The 25,208-nt window shown below is 45.8% G+C and overlaps 1 protein-coding gene across 6 annotated transcripts; it reads right to left on the reverse strand.

The window, feature by feature from the left end:
- Positions 1 to 361: 361 nt before the first annotated feature.
- On the reverse strand, positions 362 to 24,827 carry SEPT6 (septin 6). Of its 6 annotated transcripts, none has more exons than XR_001413474.1 (10): positions 24,702 to 24,827; positions 17,360 to 17,555; positions 16,057 to 16,243; positions 15,657 to 15,818; positions 9,839 to 9,935; positions 9,414 to 9,582; positions 8,829 to 8,961; positions 7,968 to 8,158; positions 1,969 to 2,301; positions 362 to 885 (listed from the first exon to the last, which is right to left on the reverse strand). XR_001413474.1 is itself a non-coding variant. In XM_014955186.1 (10 exons), the coding sequence occupies exons 2-9, from the start codon at positions 17,524 to 17,526 to the stop codon at positions 1,984 to 1,986; spliced, it is 1,110 nt and encodes a 369-aa protein (XP_014810672.1). In that variant the 5' UTR covers positions 17,527 to 17,555; positions 24,702 to 24,827; the 3' UTR covers positions 362 to 885; positions 1,969 to 1,983. The 6 variants fall into 6 exon arrangements, 5 of the variants coding, with proteins under 5 accessions (XP_014810672.1, XP_014810671.1, XP_014810669.1 ...); XM_014955186.1 differs by having other exon boundaries at positions 1,969 to 1,987; XM_014955187.1 differs by lacking the exons at positions 362 to 885; positions 1,969 to 2,301 and adding exons at positions 2,341 to 3,424; positions 5,983 to 6,026.
- Between the last annotated feature and the right edge of the window lie 381 nt (positions 24,828 to 25,208).

Here is a 25,208-nt window from a genome sequence, read left to right on the forward strand (position 1 = left end):
AGGAGTGGGGCAGGAGAGAGGCAGGGGGCAGGAGAGGGGGGCAGAGGGCAGAAGGGAGACAGGAGTGGGGCAGGAGCAGGCAGTGTGAGGAGTGGCTCCCCCAAGTGGCACACCCAAGGACACTGCACCCTACTCACCGGGGATGGGGACAGATCACTATTATAATAATTCTAGTAGCTGTCAGCATTGCCTCTCCCTCCTGATACTGCCAACTTTTTTTTTTTTTTTTTCCTAACGTTAAAGAACAAGAGGAGGTTTAGTTAGGGGAAAAAAGGAAAAAAAAACCCACACAAGTACCACTTGACCCACGTCCACCAGCCGACGAAGCTTAATAAGGTGGTGAGACACAGGAGGACACCAATGAAAACACACAGTTCTTCTTACTTTATTTCTTTGTTAAAATTAAATATTTGGTGGCTGCCAACAGAGCAAATTGCACCATGTTTATATTTCCTTTGACTCTGAATGCACAGTTTCCAAAACCAATCAAACAACAGCATATTGAAAATATTCCTTGGGCTTCAACACCTCATGGAAGCCCGTGACATTTATATTATTAAAGACAAAATTAGAAAAAAAATATGCCCATAACAATGTTTGAAAATGTATTCGCTACATCATTAGTCCAAACATCACAATTCTGTTGCTCTTCCAAAATTCCAGGTCAACAGTCGGTTCCCCCGTATTACCCTGTCTTGTCACACAAATTACAAGACACTTCAATTTTAGATACCATGCAAGTCAGTAAAAGAGCTTCTTTCCAAGACACTAACACTGAAGATTTGTTTCCCCCCCCTCCCCAGACATAAGACCCTTAAACTCTTCTAGAAGTGGCAGTCTTCTCCCTCAGACCCAGTGCAGCTGGCGAAGACAGATTAAAAAAAGCTACAGAGAGAGAAAAGGGAAAAAAGAGAAAAAACCAGAAGATTAGCAAAAAAGAGAAAGACATTCAAAAAGCAGGAAAAAGAGATGCAACATGAAAACAGCTGACAGAGGAGAGATGGAACCTCCTTGTGGTACCTCAAGGAAATCGCACAAGTAAAAACGTTTTTTTCTTTGAAGTCTTTAGAAAGACTTTACATCATTTTAAATAACTTTCTACTAAAGCAAATGGTCAGGTAGAACAGCCAGTAACCTGCCGTATGGTTAAAAAAAGCCACATTAAATAGTTCTTTTAGCAGATAATCTAGAAATCATTGACGGACTGGTATTGACTGGTTTTGGGAGCAGGCCGACATCAGACAGGAGAGGAAGTAAATATTCAAATTATTTTGCTTTAAAAAAGCTCCCACAAAACAGTCAAGGATTTTTATGGGAAATAAAGCTGTGCTTATGGTGAAACGGAACACCTGAGAAAATACACTGCAATCAAGAGTTTTAAGCGCCTTGATTGCTGGAAGCAGAGGCCAGAGCGTGGTTTGATCTGGGGCTGCTGCCGTGAGCAGGGAAGGCGGTGTGTGCAGGAACTGCTCGTGAGGCTTTGGCACCATTCTGGTGAAAGTCTCAGCAGCAGCTTGCACTAAAAACAGCATTACCTATCACGGCTAGGTCTGAGGTGTGCTTATCTTCCAAAAAACCCAGGATGGGAAGGGGTTTTTTTGTTGGAACTGTTTGGCAGCATGCAGACTGATCCTTCAGCGGGGTCAGGACGTGTGGATTCACCCACAGAGAGAGAACTCAGCCTGCACAGAGCACGACTGAAGGATCAGGGTCATAACAAGCAAGTCTGAAATGGAAATGAGGATTACATGCTAATCTAGGTAATGTGAATTGAGCAAAAGAAAAAATAAAAGCAAATAAAAAAAGATAGATGATGTCATGAAAACGACACCAAGTACAAAGAGAAAAGAGTTTTTATCTCTCAGCTATGCAATAATTAAACTAAGGTTGTGTTGACATTTTAATGTCACCAATAAATACATTTAAACTGTGTTGTTATTTCGCCAGCAAAAATAACACAGAACTTACTTCCACATCCCTTATTTATCTGGGTGGCGAGAGACCAGAAGGAAGGGGAATCCATTAATTGCAGGGGGGAAAAAAAATGTGGGATTTAAAGTTGCAGCATCCAAAACCTTGTTAGGACTAATTTTACATTGTTTAATAAAAGCAATAACCACCAGTACATCGTAAAGACAGAATCACAATGAGGATATAGGAGAGAGCAAGGGTAACACCATGGAAAGGTCACAGCTGAAATGCTGTCACGTTTTATTAGACCCTCCGATTTAACAAGTAAATGAAGGTCCATTGCAGCCCATTGTATTCAGGGGTAATTACTCAGTACAGAGCCATGGGTTACTGTAAAAGAAGGGCAAAGAAAACAAAAAACAAAAGAAGTAAATGTTAACCAGAATTCACTGTCTGATGAAGACTTTATTTAAAAACAGAACTCATCCAGAAATACACAGAGAAGACACCTGCAGGCAAACCACAGTTGCACTGGGCCAGAGTGAACCCCTGGCCCCAGTGAGCAAAACACCCTCCTTTTTAGTGCAAATCTTGCAGTAAAACAAGGCTTTTGCTGAATAGAAAACATGAGAAGCAACCTACCAGCATCCGTACGCTTCTAAACAGATGCCAAATAAAAAAAAAAATAAAAATAAAGGTAATACTTTTTGCATTAAAACCAGAAATTGTTGGAATCACTAAGAAGAAAGTCAAACATCATCGTCTTTCTTCACAAACACTGATATGTACAGCAAGGTGACCAGCTTTCCCTGAGATTGGATCCAGGATGTGCATCCAGGCCAGCACACTGAGAGGGAGACAAGGCAAGAGATCCTTCCTGACCCCTGCAGCATTCAGAGAACACTTAGTTGCAAACCGTGGATCCAAGTTTGAGAATCCCCCAAGCCTGGGGACTAGAGGTTTGGACTCAGCCCCACGCCTGTCAGGATGTCAAGTTTTGCAAAAAGTCCTTTAAAATTATTTGACTCACACAGGGCAGCGCAGGGGGGTAATGAGGGGTTAGACAGAGCAAATGAAAAAGGGGAGAGGGTGGCCAGTCTCTCGAGACAGCCCGTCCCACCCCGGGGCAGCGAGGGGTTGCATTCACAGCGGTCCCACAACGGGGGACCCGCGCTCTCTTACCATGCAGCCCTCCCACAAAACCGAGGGAGAGACAAAAAAAGCCAACCAACTGAGAAGAGGGGACACTAGCCCTGTGAGCGCTCGGGGAAGAGGTATCAGCAATGAGCATCTCTTGGCAGTTCCACGTAGGCTATTGCTGAGTTCTTCACAAGAACCACCACAACCCAGCACAGCCCAGGGTGTGGGCTCTTGCTTAAAACAAAGTGGTGAGCGCGGGGAGGGAGCAATGAGTAAAGGTGAGCAAACAGGCACAATGGCATAGCTGCGTGTTAACCGAACGCGGGGGCATTCGCCTCTGGTGTGAAGGGAAAGGTTCTACAGGAAACCCGAACTGAAAATGAAAGAAAAAGGCAGATTAATGGTTTTATGGATTAATGACCAAAAAAAAAAAAAAAAAACCAAACCAAAATAAGAATACAAATGTTTCCTAACACACACACACACACCAACAAAAAAAAAAAAAGAAATGTTTCTAAGTGTTAATAAGGTTTAATTTGATTACAAAACATGCTTTATGCAGACACACACATGCATACACCCACGCACACTCAGCAGTGGGATGAACCAAATTTATTTTCTAAAACAATCCCTTCACAGTTTCACAAGCTACAGGAGTCATCAACTGTGACTTGTTTGTATCCTTGCGAAACAGTGGAGCCCTGCAATACTTTATGGATCAATATGGAGAGTATTTTTCTGAATAATGGAAAAGTACCATATATACATATTTAATTTAGCAAGGACAAACGTCCATTGAAAAAGGCACTGTCTGCATTTGTATAGTGGGGACAAAGAACTTCATTTGATTCAAAGCCTGGCACACAACAGGGCACAGTTATGAGGACTGCTAAAAGCAAGCCAAAACCAACAAAAATCAGTAATGTTCACTCTAACTGCACTTTAGCTGTGCCTTCGTACTCAGCACCAGAATGAACACTGTTATTCTTTAGGCTTATTTTTCCACATTCGAAGCCGGATAAGCAGAGAATTGTTCTTTTCATTGTTTTGCAGTTACTGTTGGCAGCAGATACATTCATTCAACCAGACTGCTCAAGACAACTACAAGCTCCAGTTCAAGTCAGTGCGAGACCCTTCTGAAGCTCTTCTGTTAAGTGGAACGTCCCATTGAAATGAAATTCAAATGCCTCTCACTGACAGTGTAATGTTTACTTGCTTTTCCATTTCCTTTGGTGGAGCTACGAGGGAAGGAAACCTGGAATCAGCTTTTCCCTATTTAAGGGCAGACCATAAGTTAGTTTGGACTGTATCCTGGAGAGAATGTAAATCCTAGCTTTGTCTGCAGGGAAGGGTGGCCTTGAGGCTGAGTTTTTTGGTTGTTTTATAGTTAATTGCTGCTGTTCCAACAGCTCCTTTCAACGAAAGACCCATGCACCTCAGCCTTGGAAAATAAGTATTGCTGCCCTGTCAAGGAGCAAGACATTCCTGTGGGAGCTTTCTTTTTCCTCTCACCAGAGAATCAACAGCAAATTAAGAAGGCTCAATTAAACACACTCAACCTAGCTATAAGTAGACCACTGTCATTAGCAGTTTAATAACACTAATGAGGATGTTGCTCTCCTGCCAAGCAGGTGTATGTCTTGCGTGTCTTCGTTTAAATGAGTCTGCATTTTACAATAGATGCTGGCACCTCGCACTGCAAACACTTGCTTATGGTGAGGTCTGTCAACCCTTTCAGGCAACTGTTACCCGTTCCACATGGCCCATGACTATGTGGCCACCTTGTATCTCTGCTCACATGAAGGCAGAGACACTCTGGCAGACTCACAGCAACTGGAGCAGAGCAGACACAGCATAAACCACTGGCAGGGCTCTGCTCCAGCGGGAGCTCTCCACGCCTTGGCAAAACTCATCGGAAACTCGGATGCTGGCCTTATTCAGAGGGAAAGTGCTCTGGCAGGCTTTCTGGACACATCTGGAATACAGCCCTCTTCTTACCACTAGCCTTACCCTAACCATGGGCACACTGGGCACAGCTCCCAGGAGTGTGGGTCTGTGTCTGTCTGCCACAACTCAATATCCAATCCATGGGTCACCCATTTGACTGTTAAAAATGTATTGAAGTCCCTCAGTCTATCTTCAGAGCCTTCACTATCTGCTAAACGCTCAGCCCATCATCTCCTGTGGTTTTGGACAATCAGCTATAATTGGCCAGCAGGTAAATATTGATTTGGTTACTCAGCAGTAGCTTCTTTAATGCCCCCTCATCGTGCATACACACACACACTCACTCATACACACACACCCCCCAGTCTGGTGATTCTCTGGTGCTCGGGACAAAGGAAAACTCTAGGTTTGGCAGATTTTACCATCCGTTAGTACGTGAAGCAGGGGAGGAGGGGGGATAAAAACTAGTCTTGCATCCACCTTCACCTGCACTGTAACTACAAGTTAACACTACAACTTGGAGGGGTGGGAGGGAAGGAGGAGAAAGGGAAAAGACATTTTCATGGCTAGCTGGGCTCTGTCATCAGCACCACATCTCCATAGCAATTGTTGCCATAGTATCAACATGGCCTACGTGATTAAAGAATATAATTTATTTCTAAAGGAGATGGGATAAAGAAAATGGAGCCAACAAAGTGCTGGGAAGGTTTAAAAGGAAGAGGACCTATCTTTATTTTTCTACAGTTCATGTCCTAATACCGAGTCTCTCTGCATTTTACTTTGCAGAATCTTTAAAGACAAACTTCATTGCACCCTTTTTCTACAACTGCATATGTAGAGAGAGACCGGTAGAGCATGTATAGTAAGGGTGAAAGCAGAGGGAGACAGATATAATACTTATAGGCTCTGGACTTGCACGGGGTCTGCTTTTTTAGGAACGTAACTGATCCCACTGTGAGGTCTATATTAGTTAATGACGCTTACCAGGACAATGTGCCTCATGCACCATGCAGCCAAACAGCAGCTAACTGTAAAACAGCACACATTTAAGAGCTAATAATGATGATAATGATGTAACACAACAAAAAAAAAAATAAAAAAGAAACCAAGTCATGATTAGTGCAAATTATAGAGTTTGGGTTTAAGAGTCACCTGTGAAAGAAAAAGGGTAGTGTACTGCCAGCCACTAGTAAACAAGATACAATTAAGCTACAGCTTGTGAAATTCATGGATTGTTAGAGATATGTATGATCTAAATACTGAAATGAATTATTAAGGACAACTGGAGAAGTTACAGGGTAAAAAAAGCAGTGCCATTTCTAACACAGCTAGTTTTCTGGAGGAGAGAGGGGACTCCTACTATCTTCCCAAGCTTACTCTAACACTGACCTATCTCTTTCGTGGAGTTTTCTGTGCCCTTCTGTGTCCTTAACTGACAAGGACGGTATCATTTTTCCGTATGAATGTGCTTGGTGTCAAGGAGCTCTTCTGAAGAACTACTTCTAGAACAGGAGTGTGACCTGGGCCACAGTGACTAATTGCTCATGCTATAGGGCATGTCATCCCCTTTTTCTGCATTTGTGACTCAGACTGATCTTAGGGCTGAAATCTGCAATCCTCAGTGCACAGATGTCTGAGGACTCTAAGCATGAAAGAACCCAGTTGAGTATTCCTCAGAGAGTCCAGGCTGGAGAGAAAAGTCTGTCCCCAGTCAGTCTCAGGCTCCTCGGTATGAAAAGATATTAAAACCCCTGAAGGAATTCAAAAGAGCAAATCAAAATACGCAGTGGAAAAAGGAACGGACAAGTGAGAAAAGGGCAGGAGCACTAATTGCTCATCGCAAAAGAATGTTGACATTGAAGCAGCTCCAGCTCAAAACTAAGACGACTAAACCAGGATCTCATTCTGGTTATTGGGTTTTTCCTCTCCTGTCTCATTTGATTCCAGGCTTAACTGTCAAGGGCTATTTTCCCTGACAAACAGTCCTGTCAGCTCTTTGGGCACATGCCATATTGCTCGTATGAACAGAACTTCTCCATGTACTTAAGACTGTGTAGCACAGGAAAGATTTGCTCTGGATTTGCCCCAGGGATGTGTGGAAAGGGGATTATGGCAGTGGCACAGAAACCAGACCCTCGTTTATCTGCGCACTGCTCTTTGTGCACATGCTAAGGTAGCCCAGCACTCTGCTTTAGGAAATGTACCACAGTGAAAAAATGAACTGCTCATTGCCAGGTGAACCAGGAGGACTGTTTCAGCTGTACAACTGGCTGCTCCTGAGCAACTGCAGAGCGTCAGGAGCCTGGCGTGGGCACTGCAGGCGGCCCAGATCACAGAACCCCTAGTGAGGGGCTGGATCGTGTCACACCAGTCCCTGGCATAGGGACCTCCTGCTAAAGCCATGCGGTATCTCTGTTTCTGTGGAGGGCAAAAAGCTGGTGTAGGGTTGGAGAAGAGTACTAGCACTAACAAGAAGCTATGACCTGTCTCCTCATTTTGCAGCCTTACATTTTGCAGATTCCAGAATTCAGGACTATTAGTCTGCCTGAATAATTTCCACAGTATAAGCTTTTTCCCAACCTAAACAAGTAAGGACACACTCCTCTCTGGGGGTAGCAGGACATCTGTGCTACCCCCACCCTACCCTTGGCAGCCAATATTGTTCCACTTCGTTACAAGCACTGAGAGACCATGGGAGGAGCAGGGAATCTCAGGGCATAAAACCAAGTTCATCCTCTCCCATGCTGTCAGGAAGCAATGAGGTAGGTTAGCACTGCTCCCTGCTCTTCAAGATGACGGCTAAAGGGAAAATGCTTCCAGCTACTGCTCAGCCTTACTAGGGATTATATCTGTCTGCAAACCTTCCCCTGATAAGGACTGGCTAAGTTGGGAGAGGGATATGAACATCCAGAAAAATAGTAAAGGAGAACCATTACCAAAAAGCAAATACCATTGGGTTAGCAACTTACTTTTTTCTTTCCTTATCTCTTTTAAGAGTTTGCGATCCTCCAGCCTGCTGAGCCTGAGATTGGAGCAATTCAGCTGCTGTCTTCCTTTGTTTAAATGCATTTACTTCATCATCCAGAGACTTCTTCTTATCCTCTAGCTTCTTTTTTTCATCCTGATGTAATTTCTTCAGGCGATCAAACTTTTCATGCAACTAGAGGGAAAGAAAAGAGGTGAGCAGGACCCAGCACTACCAGGTATTCTGTTCACAGGAAAAAAGGAAGATGGAAGGATCCCAGGAGATCTGAGCCTACAAGTTTCCGTTGGTCTCTACATCACTTCTACCTCCCTGAGCTGACACTGTGCAGACAAAGGGCAGGGAACAGTCTCCTTCCACAACAGCTTACAAACCAGGCAGTGTTCTAGTGACGCACCATTGCACAAACAATAGGTCAGGAGAGTATAATAATAAAAAAAAATTAATCCATTTCCAGGGATGTCTGCCTTATTCCTCTTTAAAGGTCAGTAAATTAATGGATTTTTTTTTACAACGCTAAGGAAGTTGTATGGGTATATTTTTTATATAACAAGCTCATATAAGAGGCTGTTTCTCTCCTTGAATTTTGCCACACTGCAACTCTCCATCAGAATCAAGACTATGGCACTTTCATGGTGCAGTTAAGTTGTACACTACAAGCACTGTGATCTAGTTTTGTCCTACAGGATGAACACCTTAACGTCCCCATGACTCCAAGTTAAACTTTAGAATTCTTGATAAGAAAGTCCTAAACCTCACTCTGCAGAATGTGCTTTGGCAGCAGCCACCTACTTGGGAGTGGATCTACCACTCACAGCCATGAAGAAACAAGTACTCCAGTCTTCACCTCTTTTTCAGCCTCCTTCAGCTCCGCTTCTTTTTCTTTGACCCTCTGGACAAACATTTGTCTCATTGCCTCTTCCTTTTTCTGGAGTTCCCCCAGAAACTCATTTCTTTTGGCTTCATAAGTTTCTTGTAAGCTAAAAAGAAAGGAAAGTCCAGTGATGTGACTTGGGACAAACTTTGCTTCCCCCGAGCCTATGAAATCAGGCCCTAGACATGAATATTGCTTGCCCACAGCACAGCTGCCACCCACCCACCCATGTGTGGCCAAGGTCTTATTTATCCAACTGTTTCCAAGGTCTGTAAACTATTGCACTTTTCTGTATGTTGACTGTTGGGCAATTCAGCTTCTACTCCTATACTTGCAGTTTCACAGTCAATCCTGCACACAGTCTCCGTGTCTTCACCTTCTCTCACTGAGCCAGCACCTTCAGCACCAGCTGAAGTCTGGATTTATCTGACCTGGCAGGTTTTCTTGCTGCATTGGTTCTTTCCATGCTCTCTCAAGGACAAACACATACACACACGTATGAGCAGTGCATCCAACTATGCCTCTCTCAAGCACTCCTGTCTCCTCCAGGGATCCCACCTGAAGGGCTTGCTGTCTGGATCGGTGTCCTTGAAACCCATCTCTTCCAGTTTACATCGCCGGTACAGCTCATAGTGGCGTGTGTGGGTCTGCTCACGAAGGTCTTCCATGTTCACGCGGATCAGCATCTCCCGCAGCTTCACAAAGTCGCAGTGAGCTTCATTCTCCACTGCAGGAAGACACGATAAGGAGTAAGATAGGGGCAGAAGCAAAGGTCTCTTCCCACATTCCCCACTTGTCTATTCCTCTAACAGGCTTAACAGCCCCTCTGAGCAGAGGAAACTCACCATAGGCCTGACACAAGATTTAACAAAGGATAACTTCCAGTGAGATATGGAAGCCCAGGAGGCCTTTGCTCCTCTTATGAGAGCCCACTGCCTCCTGGCAGAAGTTTCATGCCATGAAAACGCCAGGGCTCAACTTACCCTGCACTATGCCCCAGGGGTACTGACGAGCTTTCATCATTTTGTTTCCTATTTTCAGCTCCTCCGTGCTCCCAATCACTGCAAATGGCAAGTGGGCCTGGAACACATTTAATGATACCTATGTTAGTCCTTCTCAACTCTGGCTGACTTGCCAGCACACAGAGATTAGCACAGCCACTGAGCAAGACAGTCATTATGCACACGCTAATCTCAGGGAGTCTAGTCACTGGCCACTAGCTCAAGACAAGGGGGGAGAAGAAAGGGTCCTTTTTGGAAACCTTGTTAGTGCTACCGCTCTATATCCTCTACCTGGCTGATCCTCCCAGCCACAGGGTCTCAGGTGAGATGAGCCAGTGCAAGACTAGCAACAGATTGACAGCTTGAACAACGTGCTGCGCGGCTCTGACTGCGGTGCTGTCCCAGGGGCTTGCCGTGGCTGAGGAGAACATCTGCACAAGCACAGAAGCAATAGAAGAGGTCTTGGAGCCTTCTTGATTTCATCCCCCCACCACTCCCTCGGCTCATACCGGAGCACAAGACAACTTGCTCTATAGGATCATGAGATCAAAGTCCCTCCTTCACCCCCAGTGTAACAGCTCTTTCCTCCCCGCTTGCTTCAGCCCTGGTGAGGAAGAGCTAAACATGTCCCTGCTGCAGGTCAGCCTCCGCATCCATGTGTGCCCTGAGGTCTGTCCCAGGCTGAGCTGGGAAGGACTCTGCATTCCCTGGGGCTGTGCTGAACCTGCCCCATGCCAACTCTCCACAGTGCTTCACATGTCCTGCGGCTGTGTTAGGGCTCACCCTCAGCATCCCCTCTCCCAAACCGGTTCTGAGAAACCCATAGGAGTGACAATGGCTTTATAAAATCCTCATGATGCTGATGCTATGTACAGCCACTGCTAGATGACTGCATAGCTAAAGGACAAAGGAGGCCAAATCCAGGGATCACATTCGTGAGGAGAGCAGAGCTGTTCCACTAGCTCAACTCTGCCTTGTTACACTCTTCAAACCAAAACACACTCCACAGAGCAGTTTTTATAAGTACCTGAAGGCTGACTACGATCAAGAGGGATTTGCTTTTTAAAAACTCAGAAATAAAAAATAGTCACTTCTTAGTAAAGAAGATAGTCTCTCTGCAGAAGGCAAAAGGTAAGAGAATTGCCCTGTGCAAGCTCAGCAGAGTGGAACAGAAACACTCCCAAGACCCTTCGAGGCTCAGAAGACCCCACCTTACACTCCCCAGACACTGCTATCATGCTTTGCTGCATTTATCTGTTGTGCAATAGATGAGATCTCTCCCCACCTCCGCTTGCTCCTGGGAACTATATTGCATTCTGCCAAGCTGCAAAGAAGTCAAATGCAGGGTTTCAGCACTTAAAAATAAAGTTGCCAGATCCCTGCACCCACCCCTTCTGCTGAGTTTTGTGCAGTGACGTTTGTTAGCTAGAGCTTCTAAAGTGTGCTAAGTTCTAGGTAATTAAAAGCACCCCAGGAAGCCAATTAAGATCAGTGACCCTGGATTGCTATCAAGAGCAGGTAGCAAAGCTTTCATTCCACAGGTTATCTGAAAACTTGGACAAGTTCATGACAGCTGGTACAAGCAAAATATTTCAGAGATTATGTTTTCTGCTTTCAGAGAGTGGCTCACACAGTCAAACTGCAAATACAGGCAAACTGCCTGCAAGCACTCACAAAGATGGGCTCTCAGCTTTTATTCCTTGGCCTCCCAGCTCTCATGTGGGACACACGCAGCGTAAATGGGGCTGGTGGTCAGTCTGATGGGGCCATGCCAGGCCATGCAGAGGCTCTGTGGGTCCTCTTGTGTGACCTCTGGGGTCACTCTCCATGCCGAGTTACCACTGCAATCACACTGATGTGCCAGTGCCTGGAGGGGCACAGGCCAGCACGGAGCTGTGCCTGCTCTGAGGCCAAGCAGCAGAAAAAGGAAAGTGGCCTCCCAGGCTGAAAGAATCTGAGTTTCAGCAGAAGGCTGTCTAATCGCAAAGGGCAGGGGATACTAAATGCTGGAGGGAAAGAAAACAAAGCTGTCTCAACTGAATAGCCTCCATACCACAACATAAGGGAAATTCCCCTAGCCAGCTTCCAAAGGAATAATTTGCTGCCTCGCTTCTACAAGCTGGATTTTTTCCTGCCTTCAGGACAGACCACACACAAGCAGCAGCACTATCCACAAACACTTCTGCACATGGGGTCAAGAAGAATCGTCAGCGGTCCCTGTGGGACCTGCCTCTTCACCAGCTGCAAACAGGCCTTGCGTGTCCCATGACGTCTCGTTGTGCAGTCACTGTCAGGCAGACTGACAGGGAGAGGGCAGAGACCCCAGTGCCAAGCAAAGGCCACACGCCACCTTCGGCTGCTCTGGGAGGAACTGGAGACATCACACCATGGGGACATGCTGGCTACTGCCAGGCACTGGGTGGGCTCTTCACCTACTGCAAGTTGGGCTCCTCACTACAGGATGCACTGGAACTGGTCTATGCCTGTGTCCAACTGCTGGAAACTCTGAAATGCTCCAGGTACTAAACACCACAAAGGCTACAGCCTCCTCTGCAGGCCTACACAGAACTATTTCCAGAGCAAAAGCCATTGCAGTTCTCTGGCACCTGAGGTTTCAGGCCAGTCACTCCCTCTCCAGGATGCAGGATCAGGTGAATGTTTTCTAGTGGCAATGTGCTCCCCACTGGTGACCCTCTCCTCCACAACCCACTGGAACTGCCCACTTCTCTTCCCATCCTCCTCCTTCTGGGTGAGAGCTTCCAGACCTCCCTGTTGGGCTTCTTCAGACTGTCCATGAGGAGCATCCCATGGTCAGCTTCTCCTACAGCTGTTGATACTTTTTGTTTGCTTTGTATCTAGGTCTCTGGGAGAGTGAAGTAAGGGGATATCCAAGGGACAAAGTGAACAATGGGAGCAAGAGAAGCGACCTGAAAACACCATGCTATGGCAACACAGGCACAGCCTGAGCTTGGCCATCCATGGGCCCTGTTACCCTCAAAGCAGAGTCGCTTCCTCCACTGGTACCAACTGTTCAGCTGCTGTCTTTGCCAGTGAGAAAGTGCTGGTGATTTCCTTCTTCCATCAGCAAGGAAGATCCAGCTCCCACCATGTGGGACAGCTGATGTAACTGCATGTGGTTTCATTTAACTAGCAGGTGCAGGGAGAATACTTTCTTCAGTAATTTCACTAATTCATTCAAAATGGAATAGCCAATAGGGAGCTGAAAGAATAGGAGAGCTTGTTTTTCTTATTTTAGAATAAAATTCAGATGGGAAGAGACCTAAAGAATTTTGGACAGTGTTTTCTCTGAACTTGTAAATATATCCTTGGTGGGATTCTCAAAAAGACCAGATCAGTTTCAAGGAGAATCAGGCATCTTGTTCTGAAGATTTGTTGAATCTGATTATTTTCTAAATATTTCACTCGACACCTTTGTTCATGGTTAAATACTTTTGTTTCTGATGATGATGGCACAGATTTTAAATCCTTCAGTTAATCAGTTCCTGCCAGACCATGCAATATTTTCTCTGTTTAGTAAGCCAATTTGGAATGCAAAATACTCTGGAAAAAAACCTCCTAATGCATCCAGCACAAGTGGATATAATAACGTAAAATGCATATGAAATAGTGAGTTTGCATATTTTAAAGCCTAATTTTACTGTTCATGGAAATGAAATTTTAAAGCCTAATTTTACTGTTCATGGAAAAGACAACTAATGCAGGTTATAAGCAAAACATTAAGTAATCAAAAGACCAGTCTCAATTTTCTCTGCAATTAAAAAAAGAAAAAAAAAAGTAACTGATCCAGAGAAGTTGCTGGTCAGCAAGAAGGACTACATAAACATGAAGACTGCAGCTATAACCTTCCAAAGGTGTTGATCTCTAAGAGGCAAGGACAATGAAGCTTTCTGTAGAGAATTATAAACACAAAGGTTAAGGCAACTGATTTGAATCAAAGTTTCGCATTCCTCAATTTTAAACAGGACTAAATTGGCAATTTAAGTCACAAACGTAAATCAACCCATCCTGGCTCTTGTACTCCCTCTATAAGCTCATCTTCTGACCTAAAGCATAAGCAGATTTGTCTTATGTTGCTAATAAAATCAGTATTCGGATAAAAGTTTTCCAGGTCTGTAAAATTGCCTTGATCAGATTCAGATTCTGGCCTGCTTAGTTGCCATAAAGCTGGTAATTATGATTTATATCAGTTTAATGGAGGATTTAAAGAGTTGATCTCTCTGTGCAGTGGCTGACACAACCCAGAATGTCTACAACCCCAGACAGCAATTCCCTCCCAGGAGACATGTAAATGGCCAAAAGGAAAGATGAGCAGAGGTTTACCTCCACCCTCAAAAGGGCCAAGAGGAGAGGACTTCTCCCTTTGTCATTGCACCTCTAGTTTCTAAGGATGCAATGATGTTGCATGTTTCCAGGAGTAACTGTATTCCTACATAGTGAGAGCACTAAGCACTGAGAAAGACGCCATCACAAAACTACTCTGACCAGAAAACCACCACTGACAGCTCCTAAGTCAGGACAAACTTCCTGTTTCTCTCAGGCCTCTCCATGACAGTCTACAACTATTAATATTAGACCAAGAGATAACACAAAATCAGCTAGACCTGTACTTCATCAACAGCAGTTAAGCAAGCAACTTCCCCTACTTGCTTTCCTGTAAAAAGCCTTCTGGAAAACAGGAGCATGGTCAGGATGCGCTGCCGGAGGGGCCAAGGGACAGCTTCCTCCCTCTTCAGGGAGCCACAGAGGGGCACCCACAATGCTGGGAATGCCAGAGCCAGAACAAGCACCTGCAGGCACCTCAAGGCATGTTTAGCCTGAGTTCTGTACTGGTTTTCACACATTGCTGGTTAAGCTGTGTAACTCCTTGCTACAAGATCTTGGAAGTTCACTTTGCGGGGTCGGCATCAGGTGATGTGTGGGACAGAAATTTAGAGAAACCCTTGAACTGAACGGGGTTAGATGCTGAGGAAGTATCTGGGGGAAGTATCTCTTCTTATATACTCCAAAAGTGACCAAAAGCAGATGTTTAGGGAAGACAAGGGCCACTGGGCTGGATAGGCATCTGGTCCCATGCTTGTGTTTTATTTCTCACATCAGCACTTGGATGTAGCTCAAGAGGAGCTACTGCACTAACCAACCACGTTGTCTTCCCCTGTCCATCCATTCTGGCCAACGGCACCAGAGCCAAACCAGACCAAGGACCTTGGCTAAGTAACTTGACCAATAATAAAACAGGAACTCAGCACCGACAGGAGTCACAGAGCCAGCCAGGTGAAGGAGCTCTGCTGCAAGGACAGCAACAGGCTAGATGAGACATCCATAGAGACAGAGCTTTGCAGGAAACACCAGCCCAGGAGAGCAAAACTGTTTGGTGCAAAAAAATGCGGGGTGAGAAGCAGAGAGGTGCATGTCTGTAGACAGCCTGCCCTTTGCACCAGATGGGAAATACCCAACTGATCAGTTCATAACCCGGGACTGTCCTTGCCTGCACAGCCAGACCTCACCATACATCCGATTTCCTACAGACATACATTAGGAAAGGAAAGGGTTAAAAGACAGTCTGTTTTCTGACTAGTAAATCCCACCAGACAGGCAGTAGCCTACCACAAGGCTCTGCTAACTTAGGATGACGCTACAAGAAGTGGATCCCTGTGAAATCCCCTGGTTTTAAGACACAAAATAAAAAGGAAAGTGTATTTAAGAAGCACCCCGATATGGGCCACCAACCCCTACAGTGACAGTGCTGTTCTGGGAGAGGAGGAAGCACCGAGCCACTTACATTCATTGTCCCATTTATCTCTGCCACTGATTCGTCGTCTGTGGGGAACTGGTAGATCTGAACCCCGTTACTGACCAGTTCACTTGTGATTTTAATCTTAAATTTGGTCAGCTCACTCTTGGAAATGGCATCAGATTTGGCAATGATGGGAATGATGTTCACCTAGAAAGAAAGAAAGTGGTAAGAAATCCTCAGCTTTGCTTCAGGGAGTTTTTCCAGCTCTGCAATACAACTTACAAAAAATTAAAAGCGCTCAATAGATCTACAGGATTTATCTGCCACCCCATTTATCTCCACTAGCCTAAGGGATATTCAAGGCGCAGAGATGTGCCCTGGAAAAGCAGCAGCCTCTCCACCACGTGCACAGGAAACCTGCTCAGTGAGAGTCAAACGCGCCTACCTTGCTGTCAAGCTTCTTCATCGTTACCAAGTCCAGGGATTTCAGCGAGTGCCCTGTCGGAGCAATGAAGTACAAGCAAGCGTGGATCCGGGTGTCATGGTAGTTGTGCAAGACCCTTCTTATCTTCAGTTCTTCTTGCAAGTAGGCTTCAAACTGAGCATCAATGAACTCAACGATAGGCTTATAGCTTTAGTGAACAGAAAAAGAAGAGTTATACATCTCACTGTCAGAGAGGTGAACAGACAGTGCTCCTTTGCTTGCTTTTAAGAAACAAGCTGCTTGTTAGATTTCACTTCCCAAAACAAATTCTCTCAATCTCCCTTCCTGCACACCCCTCGAAATTTAAAAGTTATACTACTCGTAAGGAGCTGTGGTGCTACATCAGACTCTAGCAGCCCATCTGACAAAACACAGTACTGGAGATGCAGCAGAGGGTAGGAGACACACCATCCTCTCCAGGGAGAGTGGAGTCTGATACTTTGAAATGTGAAGATGAGAGACTTCTAAAAGACAGGATAATGTAGACTCATTCACAGCAGCGTGTAACCCTTGCACTCAGGGAGTCCTGCAGGTGGAAGACACATCTCCGTTCAGTACTGCCTGTGCCCAGTGCTCTGGGGCAGGAAATCCCTGCAACTCCCTTGCAAGGCCATTTGAAATACAGAGCCTGTCAGATGCACAATGCAAGTAACATCAGTCCATCTTAAACAAAGCTAAAAAGAAAGTACAATAGACCCACAAAAAAGCAAATCCCACCTGCAATGCCTCTGTGAATGCACCTTGGAGATGGTTTGGTAGAATCACACACCCTTTTAATGGCCATGCTCCAGCCACACTGGGATGTGAGTGGCCAGAGATCCTTCCCCAGGGTATCTCATTGCACATTTATCGTGCTTCCTTTGGCAACACAGAGAGAACCCTGCCACAAGTGGCTGTTAAGCCAAGCGGGCACGAGATCACACTAGTGGTTTTGTCGGCAGCTTGTGGTCAGCACAGCACAAGGAAACAAGCACAGATGCCCTGGAGCTCTCCACTCTCCCCAACAGATGAATTTGGGCAGAAGGCTGCCAGCAGGGCAGATATTGCAATGACAGCATAAGCTGTTTTGATAGCTGGAGCAGAGCTGACACACCACAGCCTACGTCCTCTCTTCTACCTCTCCCATCCCAAAGAGATGACAAGGACAACCCATAAGAAGGAAGGAAGAAAACCTTACAGCTCAGTCTGGCCCAACTAGGGCACAGGAACATGTCCTCCATGAGAAAACGAGGTCACAATACAGCCTCTCTCCACCTTCACTCACCTGTCCTCCTTGTTGATCTGATCTCCAAAGCCCACTGTGCTCACAATAGTCAGTTTGAGGTTGACGTTGCTCTCCTGCAGGTCATAGGTATTGGATTTCAGCTGGACCCCGGGCTGTGAGTGAGATGCTGGGTCACCTTCAAACTTGGTGTTGAAAAGTGTGTCCATGAGGGTGGACTTACCAAGGCCAGTTTCCCCTATTGGAGAAAAAGAGAGTTGAAATGTTGATTATTAATATGGCTTGGCCTTTCAGCTTCTAAACATTAACAGGGGTGAAATTGTAGCAGATGAAAGCAGATCTCATGCTCCAAAGGGATCGTCTGGCAAGCAGAAAGCCATGTACAATGGGAGCTCTGTATTCCAGGCAAATTACATTTCACAGTCTAATGGCCATTAATATTGTTAGAAAATAGAGATGAAAAGAAAGAGGTGAAAAGGCAAAGGGGAAAGCATCGTTCAGATCCTGCATAAACCCACAACTACATTACAGAAGATGCTGTTTTCATTAAAATGTGGGAAGGGGAATGGGGCTCATTGCCATTTCCAAAAAAAGACGCTCTGGATCAATATGCCTCTAATAAGCAGCCACTGAAACAGCCTCCTTCTGTGCAGAAACATTGAGAGTTGGTTCCAGTCCTACAGCAAGTTTTTGCAGTTGGTTTCTGGTACCCACATTGCACTGTGTTGGTTTCTTGTACCCAGACTGAATCAGTGGATTAGTCTTCTATAGTGGGAGGGGAGATTTTCTGTAGTATCTGGTTTGCATAGCTTAGGGGCTACACAAGTTATACAACACTCCAAAATCTGTTTCCAAAAGTTCTGCAACATTGAACCACTATTTGGACCCCATCTATCAAAGGGGAACTATTTCCTTATCTGGAAGGAAGAGACAAGTCCCAGAGAGCGGTTTTAAATTTGTTTAGATACATCCCAGGAAGAACAAAACAAATCCCTCCGTGCAGTCATTCCACAGGGCAGCCTCCCTTACCACGCTCTGACAACAGAGCCAGCTTTCCAATCTCAAAGGATCTGACTTTGTGCTAAACCCGTAAGCAGTCTGGTTTGCTGCCCTGTCGTGGCTGTTGTGTTTTGGGGAAACTAAGATTTCTGAGCTGCTCAGCTCAGAGAGCTGCTCCTCCAGTCTGCTGCAGGACCACAGGGAGACTGTCTGGCTGAAGCAGCCTTCCCCTCCCTCCCCGAGCCCTCAGCTCCCAACCAAGACAACTTCATCATTTTCCTACTTTGCTTAGAAGAAAAGAGCTTCTTATTTTTGTAGGCTTAGAGCTGTGCAACAGCTCCAAACTTACATGAAATGCCCAATTCAACAAGGGGAAACTCCTCCTTGTGCTCCCCGCATCCAAATATCCAAGCCTCACCCCTGCAAGCAGGCAAATTCCTCTCCCTCAGCCCCAGAAGGGACTTCTCTCATCCAGGCTGAAGTACAGGACATGCAGGGCAGGGCAAACACCCACTGCTCTAGGAACTGAGCAGTCCAATTGCCAGGATCACATATTGAGTATCTTTCCAGAAGGCTGCAAAATTCATTAACATTTGAAAGTCAATGTACACCTTGAGCTGCAGAGCTGCCCGGGAGCCAGCTAAGAGTTTGTGCTCCATCACTGACTGATACCAGCTGCGGCCAGAACAGCCACAAATCCAGTTGCTCTTCTCACCAATCTCATTTGCAATCCAAAAGGGAGCAGAGGGACTCAGCACTAGGAGCTGCAATCCCTTGTGCTACATTAATGCATCAGCCGTACCTACAGCACCACCGACCAGTGCTCACCAGCAGCAGGAAGGGAGGGGACCCAGCAAAGCACAAGGTGATCTCTGTCACTGCAGGAACAAGCTGGACCATTGAGAGGACTCATGGCTGATCACAGCAAGCCTTTCATTGACTTGGAATTCACAGTTTGGGATTTTGGGGTACCATTTGCCCCAGATGGGGAGCAGGTGCACACAGCACAGCAGGTCAGAGCATAGCCACAGTCTGGATGGGGCTTTTGAGAGTTAACAGCAGGCAGCCTGCACGACCTGCCAGGCCTTTCTCAGGGATTCCAGGAAAACAGCAGTATAAAAAAAGACAAAAATCTAAACAGCCTGAGAAGGCTGCAGCATTTCCAGAGCCCCTGCCAAGGGATGGGTGGGACGCAGCAGGCAGTCGGCTGCTTGCCTGTGAATGCCAGGATCCCCGATGGAGCGTCTCAGGACAGGGGAGCTCATGTGTGTGTGTGTGTGAGCATCACCCACACACCAGCCTGCAAACCCTGCCCTGTGCCACCATCCTGCACTCTCCATCCCACAGCCTGGCAGCCCCGGAGCAGGGTCAGATGCAGCAATCCATGCCACAAGCCTCCGGGGCTGCAGGACAGGGTGACAGGGGAGCAGCAGAGGTGATCGGGGCAGGGAGCTGCTCTCTGCAGCGGATACACAAAGTCGTGTGTAAATCACACACACTTCCGGGCAGACAAAACACCCTGTAAACCACCTCCCGTTTCTGCCTCCCTCCTTCTTTGGGGCGAAAGGTGTCCACATGAGGCCAAGGCTATTGTTTAAACACATCCTGAACCTGTTAATCATTGCCTACTTTAAATCAACCTAATGCGTTGTTTCCAGCAGGAGTGACTTTAACTGTCAGAGGGGCCAGGAGAAGGGCATAAGAGATGCAGGCAAATTTTTAAGGCAGAACATGCTTTTATACTCCATCTCATGCCAGCTACACAGGGCCACCAAAGGCAACTTTGATTTCACACACTGAGGTTTTCCTTTTGGAAGATCTGAACTGGTGAGGCATTTTTCCGTAGGTGGGAGCTGCCCATCCAAACACCTACAGGTTCACGTTTAAAGCACAAAACACCCAGCCACTAACACGGCGCCTCAAGCATGAAGTTGGCACACCAGAAACAACATTTGGCCAGCAGATACACCCGTCCCCACAGCAGCTAACCCCACTGACATGGCACAGCACTAAAGCCAGGGAAGAGGAGGATGGAGGGGAGAGGAATGACCGTCTCAGCTAAAAGAAACACGACGTTAACACTGACAGAACGACATGGTAAAAGATTGAAGATGTTAATAAAGCACTTTGCTGTGTTAAACATGATCAGAGCTAGGGAGCAGTGCTGCTCTGAAGGGTAAAATGACAGAAGGGAGGATTTCTGAATCTCCTGGGAGCTTCTGCCTGACACAGAGGCAACTTTCTGCCGACTGGAAGATGTAAGTGGTGCCAACTGCTTCTTGTAAGGACAGGAGTCCAGATGGAACAGATGGTCTGATGAAAAGGACAAGTAGTCTGTGCTCGTTCCAGCTGACAGCGCTGGAATCTTCTCCGAAAAGCAGAAACGATGAATGGGGATTAAGAGAGGCAGAATTACCGTGGAAAAAGCAACAGTGGATGCAAACCGAGTGAGAGGCGTCCTTGGCAGGGAGATTATTTCCTGATGTCAAGCTTATATGCACACATGTGATTTGATCTCCAAAACTGTACTTAAGCATTATGCAACTCAGCACTGGTCTGCTCTCCCAAAACAGGACTGACAAAGTGTTATTGGGAGGACAGGGAAGGAGGGTGACCTTTACTGTTGGAGTTCTATGCTCTACAGAGCTTCTACAGGAAGCTCTGACAGCTTCTGAAAAGCTGTAGCATTGTGCCATGGGATGGATTTTTGCTGTTAAGTCCGATGACTTTCAGAAATGTGAAAAAAAAAAAGAAAAAAGGCAAGAGACTGCACATCAGTCAGGCTCTGGAGATGCAGCAACCCTACACCGGTGCTCTGGAGGCACCATCCACTCTTAACACCCGACAGCCTGCCAGGCTAGAGACACTGTGCCGGGCTCCCTCGTCCTGAGACACACTCCCTGCTCTGACTACACGTGCATGTGGTGTCTTCAGTGCTCGATGGAAAAGGTTCAAATCCCTCATTGACAGAGCAGCGGCACCACTTGCAAAAACACACATGGGTATCTTTGTGATGAATGCACCTTCATGGCTTCTTCCTTCCACAGAAATTTGGGCATCCTAAGCACCCCCCAGCAGTAAGCTGACTTATACACCACAAAAGCTGCACCTCTTTTTCTTTGTGCCTGACACTTTAATTTGTTTTTTCCCAGTACATGTTAAGTGAAACAACAAACAACTGCTTGCTGCCCCCCTTCTCCACATCACTCAGAATTTAAGAGGCTCCAGTCATGTCATCCTCAATCGACTCTGTGGGAGGATAGCGGAGTCTTTGGAGTATTTCCCTGTTCAAAGGCATTGAGCAGCTTTCACAAGAGCACCCTTTCCTGAGAGAGCAACACCTGTCCTTCACGAGATTAACAACCGTGGCTCCAGATACCAAAATAATTCAATCTTAAAGAAAATGTATACGTGTGCACATCTCTTTCATGTGAAGAAATGGGAGCTAATCCAATGTAGCAGGTTTGTCGAGACAAGCCCTGAGGCAGCTCAGCCTGATAAGGCCATCTCTCACGAAGAGAGGAAAAAATAGTTCTTTTCATCTGACAGGCATACAGAGACATGGCACGATTCACCCATCACAAGGCAAAGGCTGGGCAGCGAGGGCAAGAAGAGCAACATGAGCTCACAAAAGATGCTGAAGCACCTCAGAGGACTATCGGGCTCCCAGCCACCACTGTCTGCCCCAGGGGACCAGCAGCGAGGGGGCAGAAGGGGCCTGAGGAGACCAATGGCTTTTCAGTTGGAGAAACCCTCATCTCTCCTCAACTGGTTGCACCACTGACCACAAAAACAACCATTAGGAACTTATGCAGACTGTGCAGCTCAGGACCCCACAGAAAGCTGCCTGCTGGAGAGCAGACAGCAGGTCTGCACATCCTTCCCTTCCCCAGCTGGTGAGCGCTCCCACACACCAAGGGGCTCACTCCTTTGGAGTGAGAGACCTCAAGCAGTTGTGGTTCAGCCCCTGGGAAAAGAGAAGATATTTCTGCCACAGAACAGCCATTTCTCATTGTGCTGAATAAGCTGGTTAGAACAAATCCTGAGAGAGAGGAAGGGGGAAACTTCTGCTTATAATGGGATTATAATGCAACTATAATCTACCCTAGCCAAAACTGAGAAAGTTTACATTTAAAAAATGTCACCCTATTCTTTCTCTTTCTGTCCCCCATCTCACTGAGATATACAGTCAGCACAGGAGGTCTCAGGCAGTACATACTTCCTCAGCCTTTGCATTGAATTTAAGAAGCAACTAACGTTTTATCACGGATGCTTTAGGAAGAAAATGGTTGTGCTGAGGAATAAAATATCAGAGAAACCACCCGCAACCCTTAACTTCTTATAAGATGTTTGCTCATTTATTCTATCTTTGGCTCTACTCTCAAAGGGGAGACAGCTTTCAGCATGAGAAGAGCTAAAAATTGCTCCGCTCTGGACGTGCTGCTGAGAGTCATTGCTAAAGCTTTCCTTGGCTCCTCCACCAGGAGCTGGAGGAATCAGTGGCTCAGATCCAGTATGGCGCAGAGCAAAATTTTCATTGGATTTTTCCTCAAACAGATGCCACACGCAGCTGAAAAAATGGGGGGCAATGAAGTGCCTTTCTATCATATTAGTGGCCTGACTATGGGATTAGTTCATCTATTTGTTGTTTTGCTGTCTCCAAGCCTCATTTGCTCCCTGTTCTTTCAATTTTTCACCCCGAACTCCTGCTGTACAAGTAAGACCCAACAGAATAAATGATAGACGGAATCTGGGACTTTTTGTTTTCTTTCTCCAAGATGTTTAGGAGTTTAACTTTGTTACCACAAGTTAACAGAGGCACCAGACAACTCTTAAAAGACATTTTAAAGCTTGACCTCCTCAACTCAAGATTTGCAGATCTTTTTCTAATGAAGCTTATTAAATTTTTCTATGAAGTTTCTTTATTTCAAGATTGGCCATGTCTGTGTTATTACTATTCATAAAAGACTGACGTTAATAACTAAGGCACGTTGATCTTGGCAAGTCCTTGTTATTCAGATCAACAAGCGATTAATGCATTCCATTTCTGTCCTGTAAAGAGGAAAGCAAAGGCATTCATCTCCTCTGCACCCATCAAAGTGAACATGTAACCACAGAAGGCATCCACTGCTACACCTATAACTTGTAGAAAAAAACACAGCAGCTCAGTAAGTGCAAAAGGAAATACTTTAAGACTTCAGTCTTTGGGCAAGAGTTTCACTAGGTCATATCACATTCACGTACTGTGGAAATCACCTACCGACTCAGCCTGACAGTGACCTCCACTTGTCAGCAAAGTTTATCATCTCACAGGAATGCCATTGTCAGGGAAAGTTTTCTTCTCGGCTCCATTTAATAGGTCTCAGCTCCCCTCTCCTCACTCTACTCCTCTCGTCTCAGACTTAACCCTGTCCTGGGCAAACACGCAGTCCATACCATGAGCTGGATCTCTCACAGGAGACGACAGACAATCTTTGTGTGGGTGCAGAGCTGACCAGCAGCTAAGACGAGTCCCCAGGAGGCAACCACAGCTGCAGCTCTCCCCTCTGTCACGCCAGGCACTGCTGGGACCATCCACAGACAGGGCTCACTCCGAGCAGCAATGGCCACACAATAACCTCCTGCTCCCACAGGCAGGGCACTGGCATCAGTAAACCCAACTAATTGTCCTATCAGACAGTTTTTAATTCCCTATTATTAATTTGCTTGTCCACGTTACCAAACTACTGTACCAAAGCCATACATGATTCTGCTGTTACCTAGGAGTGCCTCTGAGGAGGGACCATTTGGGATCCTAACCCTGGGGAAGACCTGTGAGACGGGCAGACGCTACAGGGACAGACACCAAGTCCTACTACAGCGCCAGGTCCCAGCTGAGATCCATACCACATGGCAGCTTGGATAATTGTCTGACCAGCAAAGGCTTGGCCAGACATTATTTTAATTCAAGTATGCACAGAAGGGAGGAGAAAAAAAAAAAAAAGCTTTTACTGATTTAAGAGGAGCATGACTGGTATTTTGTTAAAATAATTATATAATAATTCAATACCTAACCAAACAAGACCTCAGAACACAGTTCTCTGGCATGAGTACCTTTTTTCTTTTAAAAACATGAAATCAAACATACTAGGAAAATAAAGATCTTAATAAAACCCTGGGATTTTAGGCATTTTATTTCCATGGTTCCCTGCTTGGTAGAAAGCCATACTGCATAACCCCAGCGGGGATTTCCCAAGGCACCAGTAAATCTTGTTACTGAAAATAGACAGAACAGTTGGGGAAATTTAAATCAAAGCTACCTTGTTAACGCTGTCATCTCCAAGCTACATCCAGCTGCAGAGAAGCCCTTTTCAGTAAGACAACTTCCCAAAATGGAAATACTCACCCACACACAGGATGTTGAAACAAAACCCATGATTAACTGACTTATTAACCAGCTGGTCAGGCAAACTGTCAAATCCTACGTGTCCGGAAAGCGGGACAGTACGACAGCCTTCACCCTGAAATACAATTAAATAGTTGTGTCATTTTCAAGCAAAATACACTTATCTGTATAAACCCTTAAGACCTCCCAAGTAGAATCAACTTCACAGTCCGGGCAGAGATTTGCACGTATACTGTAAATTGCACCAGCGTGATTCCCTCTTCTCCAAAACAAATCCAGACGGCACAAATAGAATGTTTCATTTGCTGCGCATTAGAAGGTAGCCCTGTCAGAAAAATATTAAACTGTGCAAAACACATGCCCAAACACAGCTGCTGAAATTAAGAGGCGGCAAAACATTTGTTTCCTTGAGAAATTATGTAGACACTCAAGTCTCACCTTATACTGAAAACAAAAAGAATCCCCTGTGCAAAGGAATGTATTAATGATGCCTCCTCCTATAAGATT

This window comes from Calidris pugnax, unplaced genomic scaffold (assembly GCF_001431845.1).
Source record: "Calidris pugnax isolate Ruff unplaced genomic scaffold, ASM143184v1 scaffold38, whole genome shotgun sequence".
NCBI classification, from domain to species: domain Eukaryota; kingdom Metazoa; phylum Chordata; class Aves; order Charadriiformes; family Scolopacidae; genus Calidris; species Calidris pugnax.